The sequence below is a fragment of the Simochromis diagramma genome, unplaced genomic scaffold (genome assembly GCF_900408965.1).
Source record: "Simochromis diagramma unplaced genomic scaffold, fSimDia1.1 OVJJ01000131.1, whole genome shotgun sequence".
Lineage (NCBI taxonomy): Eukaryota > Metazoa > Chordata > Actinopteri > Cichliformes > Cichlidae > Simochromis > Simochromis diagramma.
The window spans coordinates 6,191,222-6,209,453 of NW_024387200.1; the positions used below are offsets into that span (position 1 = coordinate 6,191,222).

Consider the following 18,232-nt stretch of genomic DNA (forward strand, 5'->3'; position numbering starts at 1 on the left):
TATCCAACCAGGCTCACAGGCAGGCTAGCACCAGCTGACAGTGGGCATCCATACCTATGGCCAATTTGTGATTCTTTTACCCCATTTCCCCTTCAGTTTTTCATGTGACTACAATCCACAAAGGAGAGTTAAAATCATTTCTGTTGTGGTTTCATTGTGAAAGATTTCAGCACTTCTCATTCATTAAATAAAGAGCTGTCCAATTCTCTGTTGGTGGCTGTAATTCAGGCTTTTATAATTGTTTTCCTGAAGCTGCACCTGTATTTTGCAAAATGTGTATTTAATAATATACACTCATTGGCCTCTTTATCAGTTGCACCTTGCTAGCTCTGGCTTGGACCCAATTTTGCCTTCAGAAATGTTTTATCTCTTCGCGGCATAGATTCAACAAGGTGCTGGAAACATTCCTCTGCCTTTTTAGTTCGTGTTGACATGATGGCATCATGTAGTTCCTGCAGATTTTTTTTGGCTGCACATCCACAATCCACGTTCCATTCCGTCTCATCTGAAAGGTGATGTGGAGGCTGTGATGTGCTGCTTTTAGAGATGCTCTTCTGCATATCTTGTCTATGATGACTAGTTATTTCTGCAGGGCTCTAGAGTGCGACCAATTTGGTCGCAAATGCGGCCAAATTTTTCAATGGTGCGACTAAAAAAAATCTTAGGTCGCACCGGTGCGACCAACTGTTCGACTAACAAAAGAAAAAGAAATACTCCGCAACTCTGAAAGTCTCCGTGTGGTCAACAGCAGACACACATTATGCCTCTATTGTGGTCTAAACCAATCAAAAATAGTCAGGGGCGGGCCCTCTCTGATTGGTCGTGGTCCAGATATTCGTGTAGTCCGTGTGTACGTTTGAAAGTGCAGGTTTAACATTGTCTACAATATTGCCAAAGAGTGCCAAAGCACTTAAAGCACAAGCACAAGATTGTTAGTTAAACATTTACAAATCAGTATTGTCTGTATGGACAGCAATCCCCCCCCCAAAAAAGAGCATATGTAAAACTGCTGTGTTAAGCAATGCGGTTGAAACACCAGTTAAACCGTGGCAAAAAGTTAGTCTAGAGCCCTGTTCTGTCTCCTCAACATCACATTAACTAAGAATTTTGACCAGAAAACTGCTGCTCACTGGATATTTGTTCTTGTTTTCTGGAAAGTGGGAAAATTCAAGTAGATCAGCACTTCCTGAAATACTCAGACTTGCCCATGACAAATAAGTCACGACAAAGTCACTTAAATCGCCTTTCTTTCTCATTCTGATGCTCCATTTGAACTTCAGAAGTTCACCTTGACCACGTCTACATGCCTAAATACATTAGGGTGCTGCCATGTAATTGGCTTACTGGATATTTGCATAAATAAGGTGCTGAACAGGAGTATCTAACAGAGGAGCCAGTGCGTGTGTCTTCCATAAACGTATTTGTATGATTTACTTCCTTTGCTGTTTACAGTAATCAGTGAAGCATTCAAAAAAAGAAGTTTAGCATTGTAATCACAGTGCTAATCATCGGTGCCACTGCAAATTGACCTTTAGGAGGGAGAATGATTGAGGACTCTCGTGGCACTGCCGTTGTGATGATTCAACTTCCTCTGCAGGAAAGGTTATGTCTTCCTGCATTGGCGACAATACTGTTGGCTAATAATAGCTCATATGGGAAGTGAAACGCCTTCATGAGAAACAGGTAGGAAGAAGTTGTTTCTCATCATTTTTAGGGAAGTGATTTAATATAGTGTCTGCTCTGTGGTTTGCAAAGGTGTAATGATAGTTGTGTATTTTTCCATTGTTTTAGTCTAGTCCATCCATCTACTGTTTAACTGGTTATCCAACCAGGCTCACAGGCAGGCTAGGCCCAGCTGACGGTGGGCATCCGTACCTATGACCAATTTGTGATTCTTTTACCCCATTTCCCCTCATTTTTTTCTGTTTATCATAAAGTAGGAATGTCTGACCACTCTGTTTCTTGAATACAAAGTAGTTATGGTAAAATATATAATTAACATTGAAGATCGCACAAAGGATCGTTACGCTCATTTCCACTAGAGCAGCTTTGCATGATTCACACTTCAGATGAAGCTTTTTTCTGTCTTTTATTTGTATGTCCACTTTAACTCTGTAATGCCATGTGTATTATATTTGATACATGAGTTTTTGAGGCTCCTACATCATTATTGTGATTTTTATTTTTTAAATCTAATCCCAACAGCATCATATTATTATATCAATTGCAAGAAAAGCTGGTTGGAGTAAATAATACAAGTGGATATAAATTATATGAATTAAAACTCATGTATCCAACTTGATATTAAATATATTTTTTAAATTTGTTAGGTTCAATAAACACTCTAGCTTTTCAGTGTAATGTCCTCTGAAATGATGGAAGTCTGACTTTGTGTCTGTCTGTTTTCAGGACACAGAGGAGCAGATTGCTATAAAGCAATGTCGGCAAGAGCTGAGTGAGAGAAACAAGGAGAGATGGTGTCTGGAGATCCAGATCATGAAAAGGTCAGAAGCTGCATTTGAGATTATGTTGAGTGATTATCAGTATTATAACTCCATCCAAGTCCTATACAGAAACTATAACTCATTTAAAATGTGGTCAGTCACCTGTTCCCTTGCAACTACAGTTTTTTTCCCCACCATTGCTTTTGGAAGTCCCAGTCTGACTTGCACTTGTGTGCAGAATGAGCAGCAAACTGTCAAGGAAGCTTCAAGAAAAAGTCTCTTTTTCCACAGTGATGCATCTCAGTTTGTGACACATCAGTTTTTAAGAAATTGGTGATTTTCCCGTGCAAACTGAAACAGTTTGCTGCGTTGGTTTAAGGCCGTTTTTGGCATGTTAGCCTGGTTCAGTCTGACATGTTGCCGTGACTCACTTTGGTACATTCCATGACAAACTGGGTGCTTATGAGTTTGACATTTGACTTTTATGTACCCATCTGTTTAACAAGTTTCTCAAAATATAAAAACCAATTTTGTGCCCTGAAATAGTAAAAATCACACATTAGATAATTAGAACAGCATGAAAGTGAGTTATTTTGGTGACTTTGGTTATTTCTGACGTCCTAGGTGCCACCTCCTCATTTTGCTCTGCTTTGGCAGCCATTCTCTTTCCACACCAGAAGCCATTCTGTTAATGGCTTCGGTTTTGGTGTCAGGTCCCTGGATGCCAGTTTATGCGGGGTTTGATTATGTTTTGAGATGTGAAGTGCATGTGCTTTTTGTCATTTGGTAGTGCAAACACACGCATAAAACCTCCCCCCCTTGTCTTACTTTAACAAGCGTGTTGTTTTCAGACAGACTCGGTCACAACCGCAACCCTTCCGTGCTCCCACGCTCAACTTGGGGAAAAAAACACTGGGTAGGGGACATGGCAACCTACCATTATATTATTACAGCTACTTAACACAGATTTGCACACGAACATCTACTGAAAGACACATCACTTTGTTTTTGAGTTATAATGTGTTTATACATCTGGTATTCTGTTGCTTTTGCAAATGCAGAATGTCTTTTTAAAACCAAGGAAAAAAAACATTTCCAAAATCTCATGCAGGCTTCATCCCACTCTTTCTCTCATTGTGTATTTTTTTTTCTAAACGTTTTCTCAAATTCAACAGTTTCCAGTTCATATGTTATAATAATAATAATAATAATAGCTTTATTTGTATAGCTTTAAAAATAACCCCCAAAAACTGTGCCTTACAGTTTGGATAAAACTATACATTAAACATAAGTTCACCTGCCCCAGCTGACAGACACACAGTCAAACGTACGTTCTTACATTCAGTCATACATACTCACACTCTACAGCCAGAAGTAAGGGATTAAAGATTACAGAAAAGCTGAGCTATAAAATGAGTCTTCAGCAGCTGTTTAAAACAAACTGCTGATTCAGGCTGTTAGAAAGTTTTGGTAGGACAACTTCAAAAGTGTTGACCCCTCTAACTTAGAAGAATGAAGAGGTTGTCTGCTGGAATAAATTCTCAGGATGTCTGCTATCTGTGCAGGAGCTTGGCCATGTGGATTTATGTTATTAATACAATTTTAAAATTATTTCTAATTTCAGCTGGAAGCCATTGAAGACAAGTAAGAGTAGAGGTGATGTGATCACTGGCTTGTTTTTGTTAGCAGCCTAACAAAAGAGAAGAGTCAGTGACAGTAAATGAGTTGGGAGAACATTAAAGCATGTACTTTTTTGTGATGTTTTTTAGTTTAAAGAAACAAGACTGGATGAGCTTGGAGATGCTGGTTAAAAATAATACCAAGATTCTTAGATGCTTATTCGATATTGCTGGTGAGGAGGCTAGTATAATGACTGACCACTTAAGAGAAGCTGAACACAAGAACCTCGGCTTTGTCACAGCTGAAGACACCCAGTCTTTACTGACAGTAAAGCTGAGGTAGGAGAGGCTGCTGAGATTGTTAGCCTTGACAGAAAAGTATAGCTGTGTGTCATCAGCATAGCAATGATAGGAGATGCCTTTGAAGATGTTAAATAGATGGCCTAATGGTAACATAAATTAAAAGCAGAAATGATCCAAGGATTGAAACTTGAAGGACTTCATATGAATCCTTGTATTCCCAGAAGCAGAAAACATCCTATATTAAAGAAATATAACTATACAGCTGAATGTATTTAGTTTTGTTTGATTATTTATTGCTTTAACTGAACACTTGCATACGTGTGAGGACTCATAATAACAGTCATTTATTATTTCAGTGATTGCTATCAGTCTTCTGCTATTCGAGTTCCTACAACACGGATTACATGCAGTACATCATTTTCTTGGTCAGTCTGATATCAGTTGGAGTCTGTTATCTTTACACTCTCCTTTGCTTTTTATATGTAATGAATACTTGAGTCCGAGGCAATCTGAAACACATTGTTTCAGTGACACATTATGAAACCACAAAGCTTCAGAAATGGCAAAGGAGGAAATTGAATCAGATCAAAAAGTAAGACTTTTAATGATCCAGAGATTGTGTGATATACAGTGGGGCAAAAAAGTATTTAGTCAGCCACCGATTGTGCAAGTTCCCCCACCTAAAATGATGACAGAGGTCAGTAATTTGCACCAGAGGTACACTTCAACTGTGAGAGACAGAATGTGAAAAAAAAAATCCATGAATCCACATGGTAGGATTTGTAAAGAATTTATTCGTAAATCAGGGTGGAAAATAAGTATTTGGTCAATAACAAAAATACAACTCAATACTTTGTAACATAACCTTTGTTGGCAATAACAGAGGTCAAACGTTTACTATAGGTCTTTCCCAGGTTTGCACACACAGTAGCTGGTATTTTGGCCCATTCCTCCATGCAGATCTTCTCGAGAGCAGTGATGTTTTGGGGCTGTCGCCGAGCAACACGGACTTCCAACTCCCGCCACAGATTTTCTATGGGGTTGAGGTCTGGAGACTGGCTAGGCCACTCCAGGACTTTCAAATGCTTCTTACGGAGCCACTCCTTTGTTGCCTGGGCGGTGTGTTTTGGATCATTGTCATGTTGGAAGACCCAGCCTCGTTTCATCTTCAAAGTTCTCACTGATGGAAGGAGGTTTTGGCTCAAAATCTCACGATACATGGCCCCATTCATTCTGTCCTTAACACGGATCAGTCGTCCTGTCCCCTTGGCAGAAAAACAGCCCCATAGCATGATGTTTCCACCCCCATGCTTCACAGTAGGTATGGTGTTCTTGGGATGCAACTCAGTATTCTTCTTCCTCCAAACATGACGAGTTGAGTTTATACCAAAAAGTTCTACTTTGGTTTCATCTGACCACATGACATTCTCCAAATCCTCTGCTGTATCATCCATGTGCTCTCTGGCAAACTTCAGACGGGCCTGGACATGCACTGGCTTCAGCAGCGGAACACGTCTGGCACTGCGGGATTTGATTCCCTGCCGTTGTAGTGTGTTACTGATGGTGACCTTTGTTACTTTGGTCCCAGCTCTCTGCAGGTCATTCACCAGGTCCCCCCGTGTGGTTCTGGGATCTTTGCTCACCGTTCTCATGATCATTTTGACCCCACGGGATGAGATCTTGCGTGGAGCCCCAGATCGAGGGAGATTATCAGTGGTCTTGTATGTCTTCCATTTTCTGATGATTGCTCCCACAGTTGATTTTTTCACACCAAGCTGCTTGTCTATTGTAGATTCACTCTTCCCAGTCTGGTGCAGGTCTACAATACTTTTCCTGGTGTCCTTCGAAAGCTCTTTGGTCTTGGCCATGGCGGAGTTTGGAGTTTGACTGTTTGAGGCTGTGGACAGGTGTCTTTTATACAGATGATGAGTTCAAACAGGTGCCATTCATACAGGTAACGAGTGGGGGACAGAAAAGCTTCTTACAGAAGACGTTACAGGTCTGTGAGAGCCAGAGATTTTCCTTGTTTGAGGTGACCAAATACTTATTTTCCACCCTAATTTACGAATAAATTCTTTACAAATCCTACCATGTGAATTTATGGATTTTTTTTTCACATTCTGTCTCTCACAGTTGAAGTGTACCTCTGGTGCAAATTACTGACCTCTGTCATCATTTTAAGTGGGGGAACTTGCACAATCGGTGGCTGACTAAATACTTTTTGCCCCACTGTAAACAGTTTTGTTATTTTTAATGCAAGCCAAGTTTTAAACATTTTTCTAATAAAGTTTAAATGAAGAACAGCACAACATATGGTAGCGTAGAGTAACTCTGATGCCAGGCGTCTTCACTGCAATTCATACAAAAAACATAGAAAAGAATCAAAGAGTAAATAGTACAGTATCTATCTCAGTCAGTTATATGAAATTACAAAAGCATTGTTTGCATATATGAAATTTAGAGTACTCATGTATCAGCAATTGCATCATGTTTTGTGTTATATATTAAGTGATATAAGAGTTGTGGTGTGTTCTACTTCCAAGGTCCAACTGGGTCTGAGTGAGGTACATTTTGTCATCATAGGTTAAACACAGCACTTCATGCAGAAGTTTGTGAGACTTGTCCACACAGATGCTGAACTACAGTTTACAAGGATCCAAGCGCACTTGTTGTCCTCACAGAACTGTGTCTACAATCAAAAGCAATCATAATCCCAGCCTGTGGAGAAGATTTTTGTGTCTAATGTGGAAAAAGGTGGAGGCGAATGTTTTCTATGTAAGACAGGATATGGTAAAAGAGCAGTTCCCAGGCAAAAAAAAATGCAGAAACAACAAATTGTATTTTTTTTAGATATCACAATGCGTAACTTCCTTAGAAATAGCTGCCAAGAACCTGGAAATTAATCAGTGCAGTCAGTTGAAACATTGGAGCGTAATTCAAGATTAATCTCTGTATATTTGCTTGGTTCTTACTGGATATTATTGGTGCAGTGACGCAAGACAGGGAGTTTATTCATGAAGTTAACTGCATGCTTGAATAGGCTGGGCTGAAATGGGTCCCAGCCAATGGCTGTCCAAGTCTGATGGGGAAAAATGTTAGGCTTTGGAAGTGGATGCAAGATAAAGACTAATATGTACCCAGGTGTTTTTGCGTTGTGCAGGGGGAAAAACTGAAAGCAGAAATGAGAGTTTCGTATGAGGAAAGGGAAGGATGTTCCGGAGCTCTCAAATGCAGAATTGAAGCCATTTACTCAGACACTGAACCCGACTTTAACGCACTTAACCAAAACCAAACCACTAGATTTATGTCACCAAACATGGAAAAAGAAATGGAAAAACTGCAAATCCATTAATTCAACTGGAAGCAAAATGGAAATAGCACTTAGTACAGAGTTAAATCTTTCAATGTTTGCTGAAACTTTTTTCACAAGTGTTTTTGAGATTGTTGATTAAATAGTGATTAAAAGTTTAGCATTTTATTATAGCTTAATTCTAATATCTAAAGAGATAGCATTAATAATGAGCAGAATTGAGTTTACCTTATTGGTGCCACCCTCCACAGCACTCCCAATTTCTCATGAAACCCCCTTGGGAAGATCAGTTGCCCTTCTCTGATTTGTCATTTTCTTTTGTCATCAGATCGGTTTCAGGAACATTTTAGCAAAAGATGATTTCTTGTGGTTAAAATGATAATGAATTATATTGCTATAATACATTGTACAGTTCTTCTAATTAGTTTTTCTCACTTAGGTTGGATCATGTCAATGTGGTTGCTGCCCGAGAAGTTCCTCAAGGAATGCAGAAACTGGTGGCCACCAATGATCTGCCGTTGCTGGCCATGGAGTACTGTCAGGGTGGAGATCTGAGAAAGGTAAAAGCCGGTTATGTTTGCGTGTGTATATGCATATACAGTCATGTGTAAAAGGAAGTACAGCCACTTTCAGGCCTAAGGTTTTACACGTCAGGATATAATCTGAGTCATCTGGTCCTTAGCGGGTCTTAAAGTTCAGATGAACAACAACACATCTCACACAGTACTGTGCAAAAGCCTGAGCCACCAGTGTTATGTACAGACATACATTGAAATGCAGTAAAAAAGGTAAAAAAAAAATAGTTTTTACAACTCTAACAAGCCTGAAAGTCAATATTTGGTATGACTACATTTATGCTTCAACATACGTGTTTATGCAATACCTGCTAGTAATAAGTGCATGCATTTTGATTGGCAAAGTTTTCTATGTGTAGACATAACACAGGCTGACATTGAATGGATTATAGGTCACTGTTAAGATGTCAGGTACAAGTGCTGGATTGATGAGGCATCAAAAAGTTACCAGTGTTCATAGTGAAACTGTGAAAGACTACAAAAGCCAAGAGGACAAGTCTGATTCCTTGGAAGCAAAATTTCAAGGAACGAGGGTTGGCTCAAGACTATTGCACATTACTTAATTACATCCTGTCATTTATTAGTAGAAATGTAGAAGTTGTATGTGTAAAGAGAATGTAGCATTTTCATTTTAGCTGGTTTTGCTACTGTGGGACCCGAGCACTTGCAGTCACTAAGTTTACAAGGAAGCCCTCTGTATACCAGATAATTCAACAATCAAATGGGAAGCCAACTTTCTGACAGAAATGATCCAAAGCATAGCAGCAAATCTAAAACAGAGTGGCTATAAAAGAAAAGAATCAAGGTTTGCAAATGGCCCAGTCAAAGTCCAGATCTCAACCTGATTGAAGTGGTGCAACTTTCAGAGAGCAGAGAGCAAATGTTTGAAAACCTCAATGTACTAAAGCAAAATCTTTAAGGAAAGCAGGGCAGATTTCCTCCACAACAATCTAAGAGACCAATAAAGTCATACAGAAAACAGTGGTTTCAGTCATGGGGTGTACTTAGTTTTCCACACACTGGTTCTTCAGTTTAGTGTTTGTTAAATAAATGAAGACTTAGTATAATATGTTATGTGTTGTTCATCTCAGGTTGTATTTACATATTTTGTTTAGATAAAACCTTGGAACTCAAATGGGTTGTACTTTCTGTTTCATATTACTTGATTTGATGTGGTTTAGGTCACTGGATTTGAGCCCGTAAACCTACATTTTAATAAAATTAAATAACTGTGAATGGTTATCTTAGGTTGGTAATATTTTTTCTCATTCTTAATATGAGGAAATATATGCTTGTCTTTTGAAATCTTTTGAGTCACATGTATGTATCAAGTTTAGAAATAATGCTAGTAGCACAAATTTAAAATGGCAAATGTAACAATTACTGTACATGTATGTTTTTGGGGTTTTTTTTTTTTCTGTTTTAAGTCTGATTTATTTGGACCAACAGTTACTCAGCTGTTTGCTCTTCATTCTGTGGGATAAATCTGGTGCAGTTTTTAATTTGAAAACAACTGAGTGTTAACCCCGAGGCCAGCAGAAGAGGAAAATGCCAACCATTGCAAACCGCAGTGTCATAAAAATTTCAAAGCATCCCAGATGGTCGAAAACTAAGCAGATGGAGCGCAAAACTGCACCATCCTTTTTTGTCAGGCTTGACACAAGTTACCAGCAGCAAAGTGCTGTAAAATGATTTGTTTAAAAGAAAGAAAGAAATCTGCTTTTACTACCAAAATTGTGATTTGTACGTTTGCAAAAGGGCCTGAGAGCCTTTTGAAAAAGATTGGTGCTTATATGTCTGATCTCTTATAAAGATAATGTACTTAATGGATGGAAAGTAGTTTTTATAGAACGATAAAGAAGAAAACATTCATAAAAAGGACAGAGTAATGAACTCTTGCCTGTGTAAACTTGCGTTGCATTCTGCTCCCTGGTTCTTGTCACTGAGGTGTCGAGTGTCTGTTTTTGTGCTCTCTGCAGTATCTGAACATTTTGGAAAACTGCTGTGGAATGAGGGAGGGGTCCATTTTGATTCTGTTACGGGATATTTGTAAGTATTTGGTTTCACCGCCATCTCCATCATGACTACACTAACCTTTTAAATTGTCAGTGTGAAAGACTGATAGATTAGCTGGGAGTGTGATCTGTTCTCTGTAGTAGGGAGGAAATGGTGCTGGTGAGTATCGTGATGTCATCACTGACTATAAACCGCCATCCTCTTAGTCACCGTGGCCAGAGATCATACTCATAGCAGGGCTTACGTCAACAATCAGACCCCCATGCTCTCTGGTTTAAACATTATACATGAATACTAACATCAACATGCACTCGGTGTTTGTCTCTGTATAAACGACTTTGAGCTAAGAAACAAATAATATGGATTAAAGATATCTCGAGTGCATATTTCACTCAAACACGTGCGCATAAGTGGACACAGACATGCAGAAACTCCTTTTCCTGTGACCACTTTGTGGACATTTCCTGATAATGAGTGATCCACTTTAAACTGTTTCATGAGCGAAAGCAGTGACCCAGTCATGTATATCCACACCCACAAAGTCGCACTCACTCACACACGCTAACATTTAGATGCCCCAAACTTATGTTCCGCTTCAGTCACCTCTTTTTGTTGACACACCCGCAGGTTAATCACCCAATTAAAAGTGATATTAGAGTTTCAGCTGCGCTGCCTGTTACGCTTTAATCTTTTACAGCTGATGTTAAAGACTTGATCAGGTGTTTCAAGACTGCCTAATTAAATTGTTTATTAAACTATTTTATTGGTTTATTAAAAAGAATGTTTTTATTGATCTTTGGTGGTTTAACTTCTCACTTTGCTGTAGTAAAGTATGAGTGTGTCCCAGTGTGGGTCACAGATTTCAGATCAAATCCACAGCATGTTCCACACATGCACTGCAGCCGTGAAGGTTATGACATTAGCAGATCTTATTGTCTGGCATTTTCTGAAGTTTATATATGAAACCCAGACTCTATATAATAGAGACAGCCGAGCCACCATTATGCCACCCATTGGTTTCAAGGCTACAGATTTTTAAGCTTAGCATTTTAGGTGGCTGCCATGTGGTTTTTGGTGCCAGATATGACTTTGTTTGGTAGAAAAACAAGGTTTTTTAGAGAGCTGCATAAATTGTACATCTAAAATTCACAGCTGCACATGCCTTCTTTTGGTGCCAAATTAGAGGTTAATTAATTATTAGAATTTGACTAACCAAATCTTCTTGGACGGGCTATACACCTGAGAATACAATTTTACTTGTTCAATAACTCCAATGAAAATCTCCCAAAAAGGCACTAGCTCTAAGTTACCCACAAAAAGTAAGACCAAGGGGAGCAACTGAAAGAAGATAAAGTTGCTTTTGGAACCAACCTCACCAAACGTTACTCCTGGCTTCACTTTTCAGTCCTGGAGGTTGTTGCGTAGTGAAGAAAACTGCATATCAGCAGGGCGTGTGTAGGAATGAAATTCACTAGAACTTTTCCACTAAAGAGGAAAGTAGCTTTTAGGAAGTTTGCATTATGTAAAAATAATGTGCCTCAAACCCAGTCCCAGGGGGTCACAGGCTAGTGTACTCCCAGTGCTGGTCCCAAGCCCAGATAAATGGGAGGACCATGTCAGGAAGTGGAAGAATCTGTACCAGGTCATATAAGGAGATTCATTCGCTGTGGAAACCCCTCGGGAAATAAAGGTACTTTGGGCTGCTCCCTTATGTACACAGTTTGGACCTCAGCACCTGAGAAACACAGTTTTGTGATTGGAATGATCTGTTATCACTTTTCATATGCACAAGTATGAATATACACTTTTAATGTCTTTAATATAATAATGTTAATTGACGTAATACCAACTAAAAGCCTTTCAGTTTTCATTATAGTTCTGTCTTCCATACAGCACTGTACTCTTACATATAAAAGTGAACCACGAGCCTCTGATAAACTTACTAACATTCCTCTATATCTTCACGTGCTGTGCTTTTTTTTCCATCAGCTGTAATGCATGCAACTACAGTTTTACATTCTTACTTAATTGTGACTCTTGTTGCTTTTTGTCCCACAGCTTCAGCTTTAACCTACCTCCATAAGAAGAGGATCATTCACAGGGATCTGAAACCAGAAAACATTGTGCTGCAGCAGGGAGAGAAGAGAGTGAGTTAAAGACCCAGTGAAGCCCTTTGGTGGGATAAATACACCCAAACCACATTAAAGAGGCTTTTTGCCTCTATGTGGTTTGTATTGAATTAGTACAAAACACTTGCCTCTGTTATGTGCACATTTATCCTTGTACTGAATATTTAATGTGGAAAAGTCAATTTTTAAACTTGAACTTGGAGTTACAAGGAACCTTTGGGATCGCCCTACTGCTTAGCTTCCTCTACGGGCCTCTCTTTTATTTTGTCCATTATGTAATAAATCATTGCTTGTTATCCTCCTCCGCCTCTGCAAAAGGGTACAGGAAAGTCAAGAATGTTATATGACCGAGGGCAGACATATTAAAGATGTTATAGATACATGTTTATGCAAAGACTATTGTTTATAGAATCCAAGCCAAATTTAAGTTTGCTTGGATTCTGTTAAGTTTATAGATTTGCATGAACACTTGTTTTCCTCATGCATGGTAGAGAAACTGTAAAACTGGAATACAGGCTTGGTTTATGGCTTGGAAGTTATTAAGGTACAAGTTGTTGATTTTTCTCACTCATGTAGTCGCTCAGCATTTAAAGGAACATTTCAGCATTTTGGGAAATATATTTATATTCTTTCTGTCAGAGAGTTAGATGAGGAGTTTAATGCTGCACTCATATCTTTGTATTAAATATGACGCCTGGCTCATAATACTAGAAATGAGGGGAAATGGGAACCCTAGCTCTGTTGGATACTAAGAAAATCACCACTAATGATCATGTTATACATTGTTGATCCCAAAAGATATACAGTATCAACATTAATTTGCAGTTCTGTGAAGGTTGCATGACTATTTCTCGGATTTGAGCACTTATCAGACAGCTGCATATGAATGTGCTAATGATGCAAAAAAAAAGCTTAATAACTTTCATTAAACCTTGAGTGGAGCTATCATGCTTTTCCCTTTTGTTTGGCATACATGTACTGTTACATTGGTGGACGCTGGTGTTAAACATGGCCAAATGAAATTATGAAGTCACTGTCTGTAAAAGTAATCTCTGTGATCTGAACACTCCATTTTGCTCTGTAATACATGAGAGAGAGGGTATACCTTTATTATGGACCATGTCAGGCCCACCCACCTACATCCTGTTTAAACCTTCTGTTTTTAAGGAAGCAGTGAATGGAACAAAAAGTTTGCCTTAAATGTTTCAAACAGTGGATGATCTGTTTACGATAAAGAATTGTTATTTTGAACTGTGAGTCATACAAAGGAACTCTACAAGAGTTCAAGAATAAAACGTATGTAGCCGTCTGTCTGTAATTTTAAGAACAAATGATTCTAACTAATAACACTTTTCTTCTTTCCCCTCACTCCTAATCTCAGTTGATCCACAAGATTATAGATCTCGGCTATGCTAAAGAGTTGGACCAGAGCAGTCTTTGCACATCATTTGTGGGAACCCTGCAGTACTTAGTAAGTACTAACAGCTACAGTGGGGCAAAAAAGTATTTAGTCAGCCACCGATTGTGCAAGTTCCCCCACTTAAAATGATGACAGAGGTCAGTAATTTGCACCAGAGGTACACTTCAACTGTGAGAGACAGAGTGTGAAAAAAAAATCCATGAATCCACATGGTAGGATTTGTAAAGAATTATTCGTAATCAGGGTGGAAAATAAGTATTTGGTCAATAACAAAAATACAACTCAATACTTTGTAACATAACCTTTGTTGGCAATAACAGAGGTCAAACGTTTACTATAGGTCTTAACCAGGGTTGCAACACAGGGCTGGTATTTTGGCCCATTCCTCCATGCAGATCTTCTCGAGAGCAGTGATGTTTTGGGGCTGTCGCCGAGCAACACGGACTTCCAACTCCCGCCACAGATTTTCTATGGGGTTGAGGTCTGGAGACTGGCTAGGCCACTCCAGGACTTTCAAATGCTTCTTACGGAGCCACTCCTTTGTTGCCCGGGCGGTGTGTTTTGGATCATTGTCATGTTGGAAGACCCAGCCTCGTTTCATCTTCAAAGTTCTCACTGATGGAAGGAGGTTTTGGCTCAAAATCTCACGATACATGGCCCCATTCATTCTGTCCTTAACACGGATCAGTCGTCCTGTCCCCTTGGCAGAAAAACAGCCCCATAGCATGATGTTTCCACCCCCATGCTTCACAGTAGGTATGGTGTTCTTGGGATGCAACTCAGTATTCTTCTTCCTCCAAACACGACGAGTTGAGTTTATACCAAAAAGTTCTACTTTGGTTTCATCTGACCACATGACATTCTCCCAATCCTCTGCTGTATCATCCATGTGCTCTCTGGCAAACTTCAGACGGGCCTGGACATGCACTGGCTTCAGCAGCGGAACACGCCTGGCACTGCGGGATTTGATTCCCTGCCGTTGTAGTGTGTTACTGATGGTGACCTTTGTTACTTTGGTCCAGCTCTCTGCAGGTCATTCACCAGGTCCCCCCGTGTGGTTCTGGGATCTTTGCTCACCGTTCTCATGATCATTTTGACCCCACGGGATGAGATCTTGCGTGGAGCCCCAGATCGAGGGAGATTATCAGTGGTCTTGTATGTCTTCCATTTTCTGATGATTGCTCCCACAGTTGATTTTTTCACACCAAGCTGCTTGCCTATTGTAGATTCACTCTTCCCAGTCTGGTGCAGGTCTACAATACTTTTCCTGGTGTCCTTCGAAAGCTCTGTGGTCTTGGCCATGGCGGAGTTTGGAGTCTGACTGTTTGAGGCTGTGGACAGGTGTCTTTTATACAGATGATGAGTTCAAACAGGTGCCATTCATACAGGTAACGAGTGGGGAACGCCATGTGGCTGACTAAATACTTTTTTGCCCCACTGTAAAACTGTTACAGCACCCTCCTCATCACATTTAGCTGAACCTTAATGGTTTTTCTTTCACTTCTTTCAGGCTCCAGAGCTCATAGAAAGGCAAAGGTACACGGTCACTGTGGACTACTGGAGCTTTGGGACTTTGGTGTTTGAGTGTATCGCAGGATTTCGGCCTTTCCTTCCAACGTGGCAACCTGTTCCCTGGTATTACCACATTTGAAATGCTCCTATATCTGAAGTTGTCATTTGTTCTATATTTGCATCAGTTAAAATAAGAAAGCATCCAGAAAATGGTCACCATTTCAGCTTAATATATATAATATGACCAATTAATCTCAAATCAAAAGAAAAAGAACTTGGAAACAATGGAAGGAAATTTTAAAACAACAAACCTGCAGAACCAGCCTTTCATTCCTTTTTAGTCTTTATTTCGGCAGTCCGGGTCCATACTCGAGCTTAATAACTTAACCCTAGATAACAATGTTGTTATCTAGGGTTAAGCAATGATAAGCTTTGTTGCAGATAAATATTATTTTACCCGTAACAAGATTTTAACACAGTGAAAATAAAAATAAGTAACAGTTGTCAAAGAATTGCAGGATGTCAGTTGTGCCAATACCAGTGCGGCTTGTTTCTCACTCTTGCGATGAATGAATAACATGAAACTCTAGGGATGTCTGCTAAATAGAGAGGAAAAATACTCTTCCCATTACTGGAAAACCTAAGTGTTAGTATCCAGTTGCAACCAAAGTGAAGATAAAATAGAAAAAGTACTGCACTTTTAAGAGAATAAAATATTAAACTAAATTGTATACAATTGATTTTTATGTTTTAGGCACAACAAACTCAGGCAGAAGCTGGACAATATTATTATTGTCTATGAGGACCTCACTGGGGACGTCCGCTTTTCCGAACACATCCCTCAGCCGAACAACCTGAACAGGTATGTTCATACAGGACAGACACATGAAAGTGCTGGATTTAAACGCATGTATCTCAGTCTAATGCAATAACTGTTTGGCAGTCTGTTATTAGAGAAGATGGAGAGGTGGCTGAAGCTGATGTTAAAGTGGTCTCCTCAGGAGAGAGGCAAAGACCCCAGTGCTACCCCCAGCGACTGCTTCTCCCAGCTGGAGCTCTTATTGCAAATCAAGGTTAACAGAGAAATTAATTTATTTGACTGATTTATACAACAGTGTCCCTGCATTAAATAAATAACCTCAGGGACTCATAATAGTGCTATAATTAAAGGAAACTTCTGCTCAAATTTTACAGGATGTGAATCTTTAAAAGAATAATACTACTAATAATAAATTATTTATTTATGTAACATTCGCTTGTTTAGTCTTATGCTTTTGGATCTCCTCTGTTCCCTCAGCTGGTTCATGTCTTGAACATGTCGTCTGCAAAGATCCTCACTTATTCAGTATCCGATGATGAGACGGTGGCCAACCTGCAGCTAAGAATAGAAAAGGACAGTAACATCCCTGCAGCCAATCAGGAGCTGCTGCTCGAGGCGGGGTTGGCCTTGGAGCCTCATGCGTTGGCCACACAGTGCGCCGTAGATTACGCAGTAATTTCTAACAAAACAAAAACACACTCCTTTCACAGAATATTCTACATGTGACTGTGAAAATGTATTGATTTGTTGCTTTTGTTAATGTTTGTCTTTAGGAGATAGATGGAAGAAGAACAGACTTTCCTCTGGTTTTCCTCTTTGATCGTTCCTCTTGTGTTTATGAACCTCAGTTTGCTCCTCGAACTCTCCCTGAAAATATCCGCTTTGTCCGTAAGTCCAAAGATAAAACCTATTTTATCTTATGATATGATTGTGATTGTGTCATTTCTGTTGCTTTCACTTTGTTTCAATTTTACAAACACTCATATGTGAGTCTATCCTTCTGTCTCTCTTTTTTTCCTCTCTTTTTTCCTAGAAACCGACCCTAACTACGTTCTGGCTTACAGCCCTCTGAGGAGGACTTGTGGCCAAGCGTGGCACACCATCCGCTCTCTCAAGGAAGACTGGCAAAGACTGCAGCAGGGGCAGAAAGCTGCCATGTAAGATGTACACCAGCGCACATGCAAACCTCGTAAACATGCTTCTATTTATTAAAAACAAACATCTTGTCCTTTTTCTTTCAGCATGAGCCTGCTGAGACACAACTCCTCACTGTCCAAACAGAAGAATGAGATGGTGTCCATGTACCAGAGACTCATTGCCAAACTGGATTTTTTTACCACCAGCCTTCACATAGACATGGATAAATACCAGGAGCAGACAGCCACAGGGATCGGTACTGTTACAATATTATGTTGGTAGATAGTACACTTTACACTGCCACTACCAGGACTGCATTAATCTATCCTTAAAGATGCACCTTCTTTTTTAACTCTCTTTATGAACAGTCAGATTTAAGATAAGAAATGTATTATAATTACTAGCAGAAATGCTATAACTGGTATTGGTCAATAGAACATTGACATTATATTTTTATTTATTTACAATTATTTATAATTGATACTTTCAGACAGCTAATAAATATAAGTATCTGATAATGTGAATTTATAGTAAGAATAGACCGTGGATTCAAACATTGTCAGATATATCATCCTTACATGTTCTTTCACTTAAGCTATTCAGGATAAGCATATCCCAGCTGTCATGGGACAAAAGGCAGAGTACACCCAGTCTTCTGCAGGCCTGCAGACTGTGCCATTGCACTGATAGAAACAACCACGGTGGTGCACCACCATGCTCTGTTAGGCTAAAGTGACTAGACGTTACTGCTGTTTGACTGATTAGCACCTCTTCGGAGGTTTTTTTTTCCAAAAACACGAAATTGTCCACTTATACTTGTGACAAGTTTTTACAATCCACATAAAGGTTTTGTTATCCAGTTAATTTCTGTTGAATACAGGTAGTGGAAATAAGCTTCATACATACAGGGCGTGCCCTTAGGGAGCTCGGTCATTCGAGAGGGGCTT

General features: G+C 39.5%; 1 protein-coding gene across 1 annotated transcript in view; it reads left to right on the forward strand.

Annotated features, from left to right (window-relative positions):
• Positions 1–18,232, forward strand: part of ikbkb (inhibitor of nuclear factor kappa B kinase subunit beta) — a 29,863-nt gene that overhangs the window by 4,021 nt on the left and 7,610 nt on the right. The window contains exons 3-14 of the mRNA XM_040050251.1: positions 2,410–2,504; positions 8,116–8,236; positions 10,231–10,300; positions 12,326–12,414; positions 13,778–13,867; positions 15,327–15,451; positions 16,083–16,190; positions 16,272–16,401; positions 16,626–16,820; positions 16,922–17,036; positions 17,182–17,305; positions 17,390–17,541. Coding sequence (XP_039906185.1) covers positions 2,410–2,504; positions 8,116–8,236; positions 10,231–10,300; positions 12,326–12,414; positions 13,778–13,867; positions 15,327–15,451; positions 16,083–16,190; positions 16,272–16,401; positions 16,626–16,820; positions 16,922–17,036; positions 17,182–17,305; positions 17,390–17,541 — 1,414 coding nt within the window. The remainder of the gene's footprint in view (positions 1–2,409; positions 2,505–8,115; positions 8,237–10,230; positions 10,301–12,325; positions 12,415–13,777; positions 13,868–15,326; positions 15,452–16,082; positions 16,191–16,271; positions 16,402–16,625; positions 16,821–16,921; positions 17,037–17,181; positions 17,306–17,389; positions 17,542–18,232) is intronic.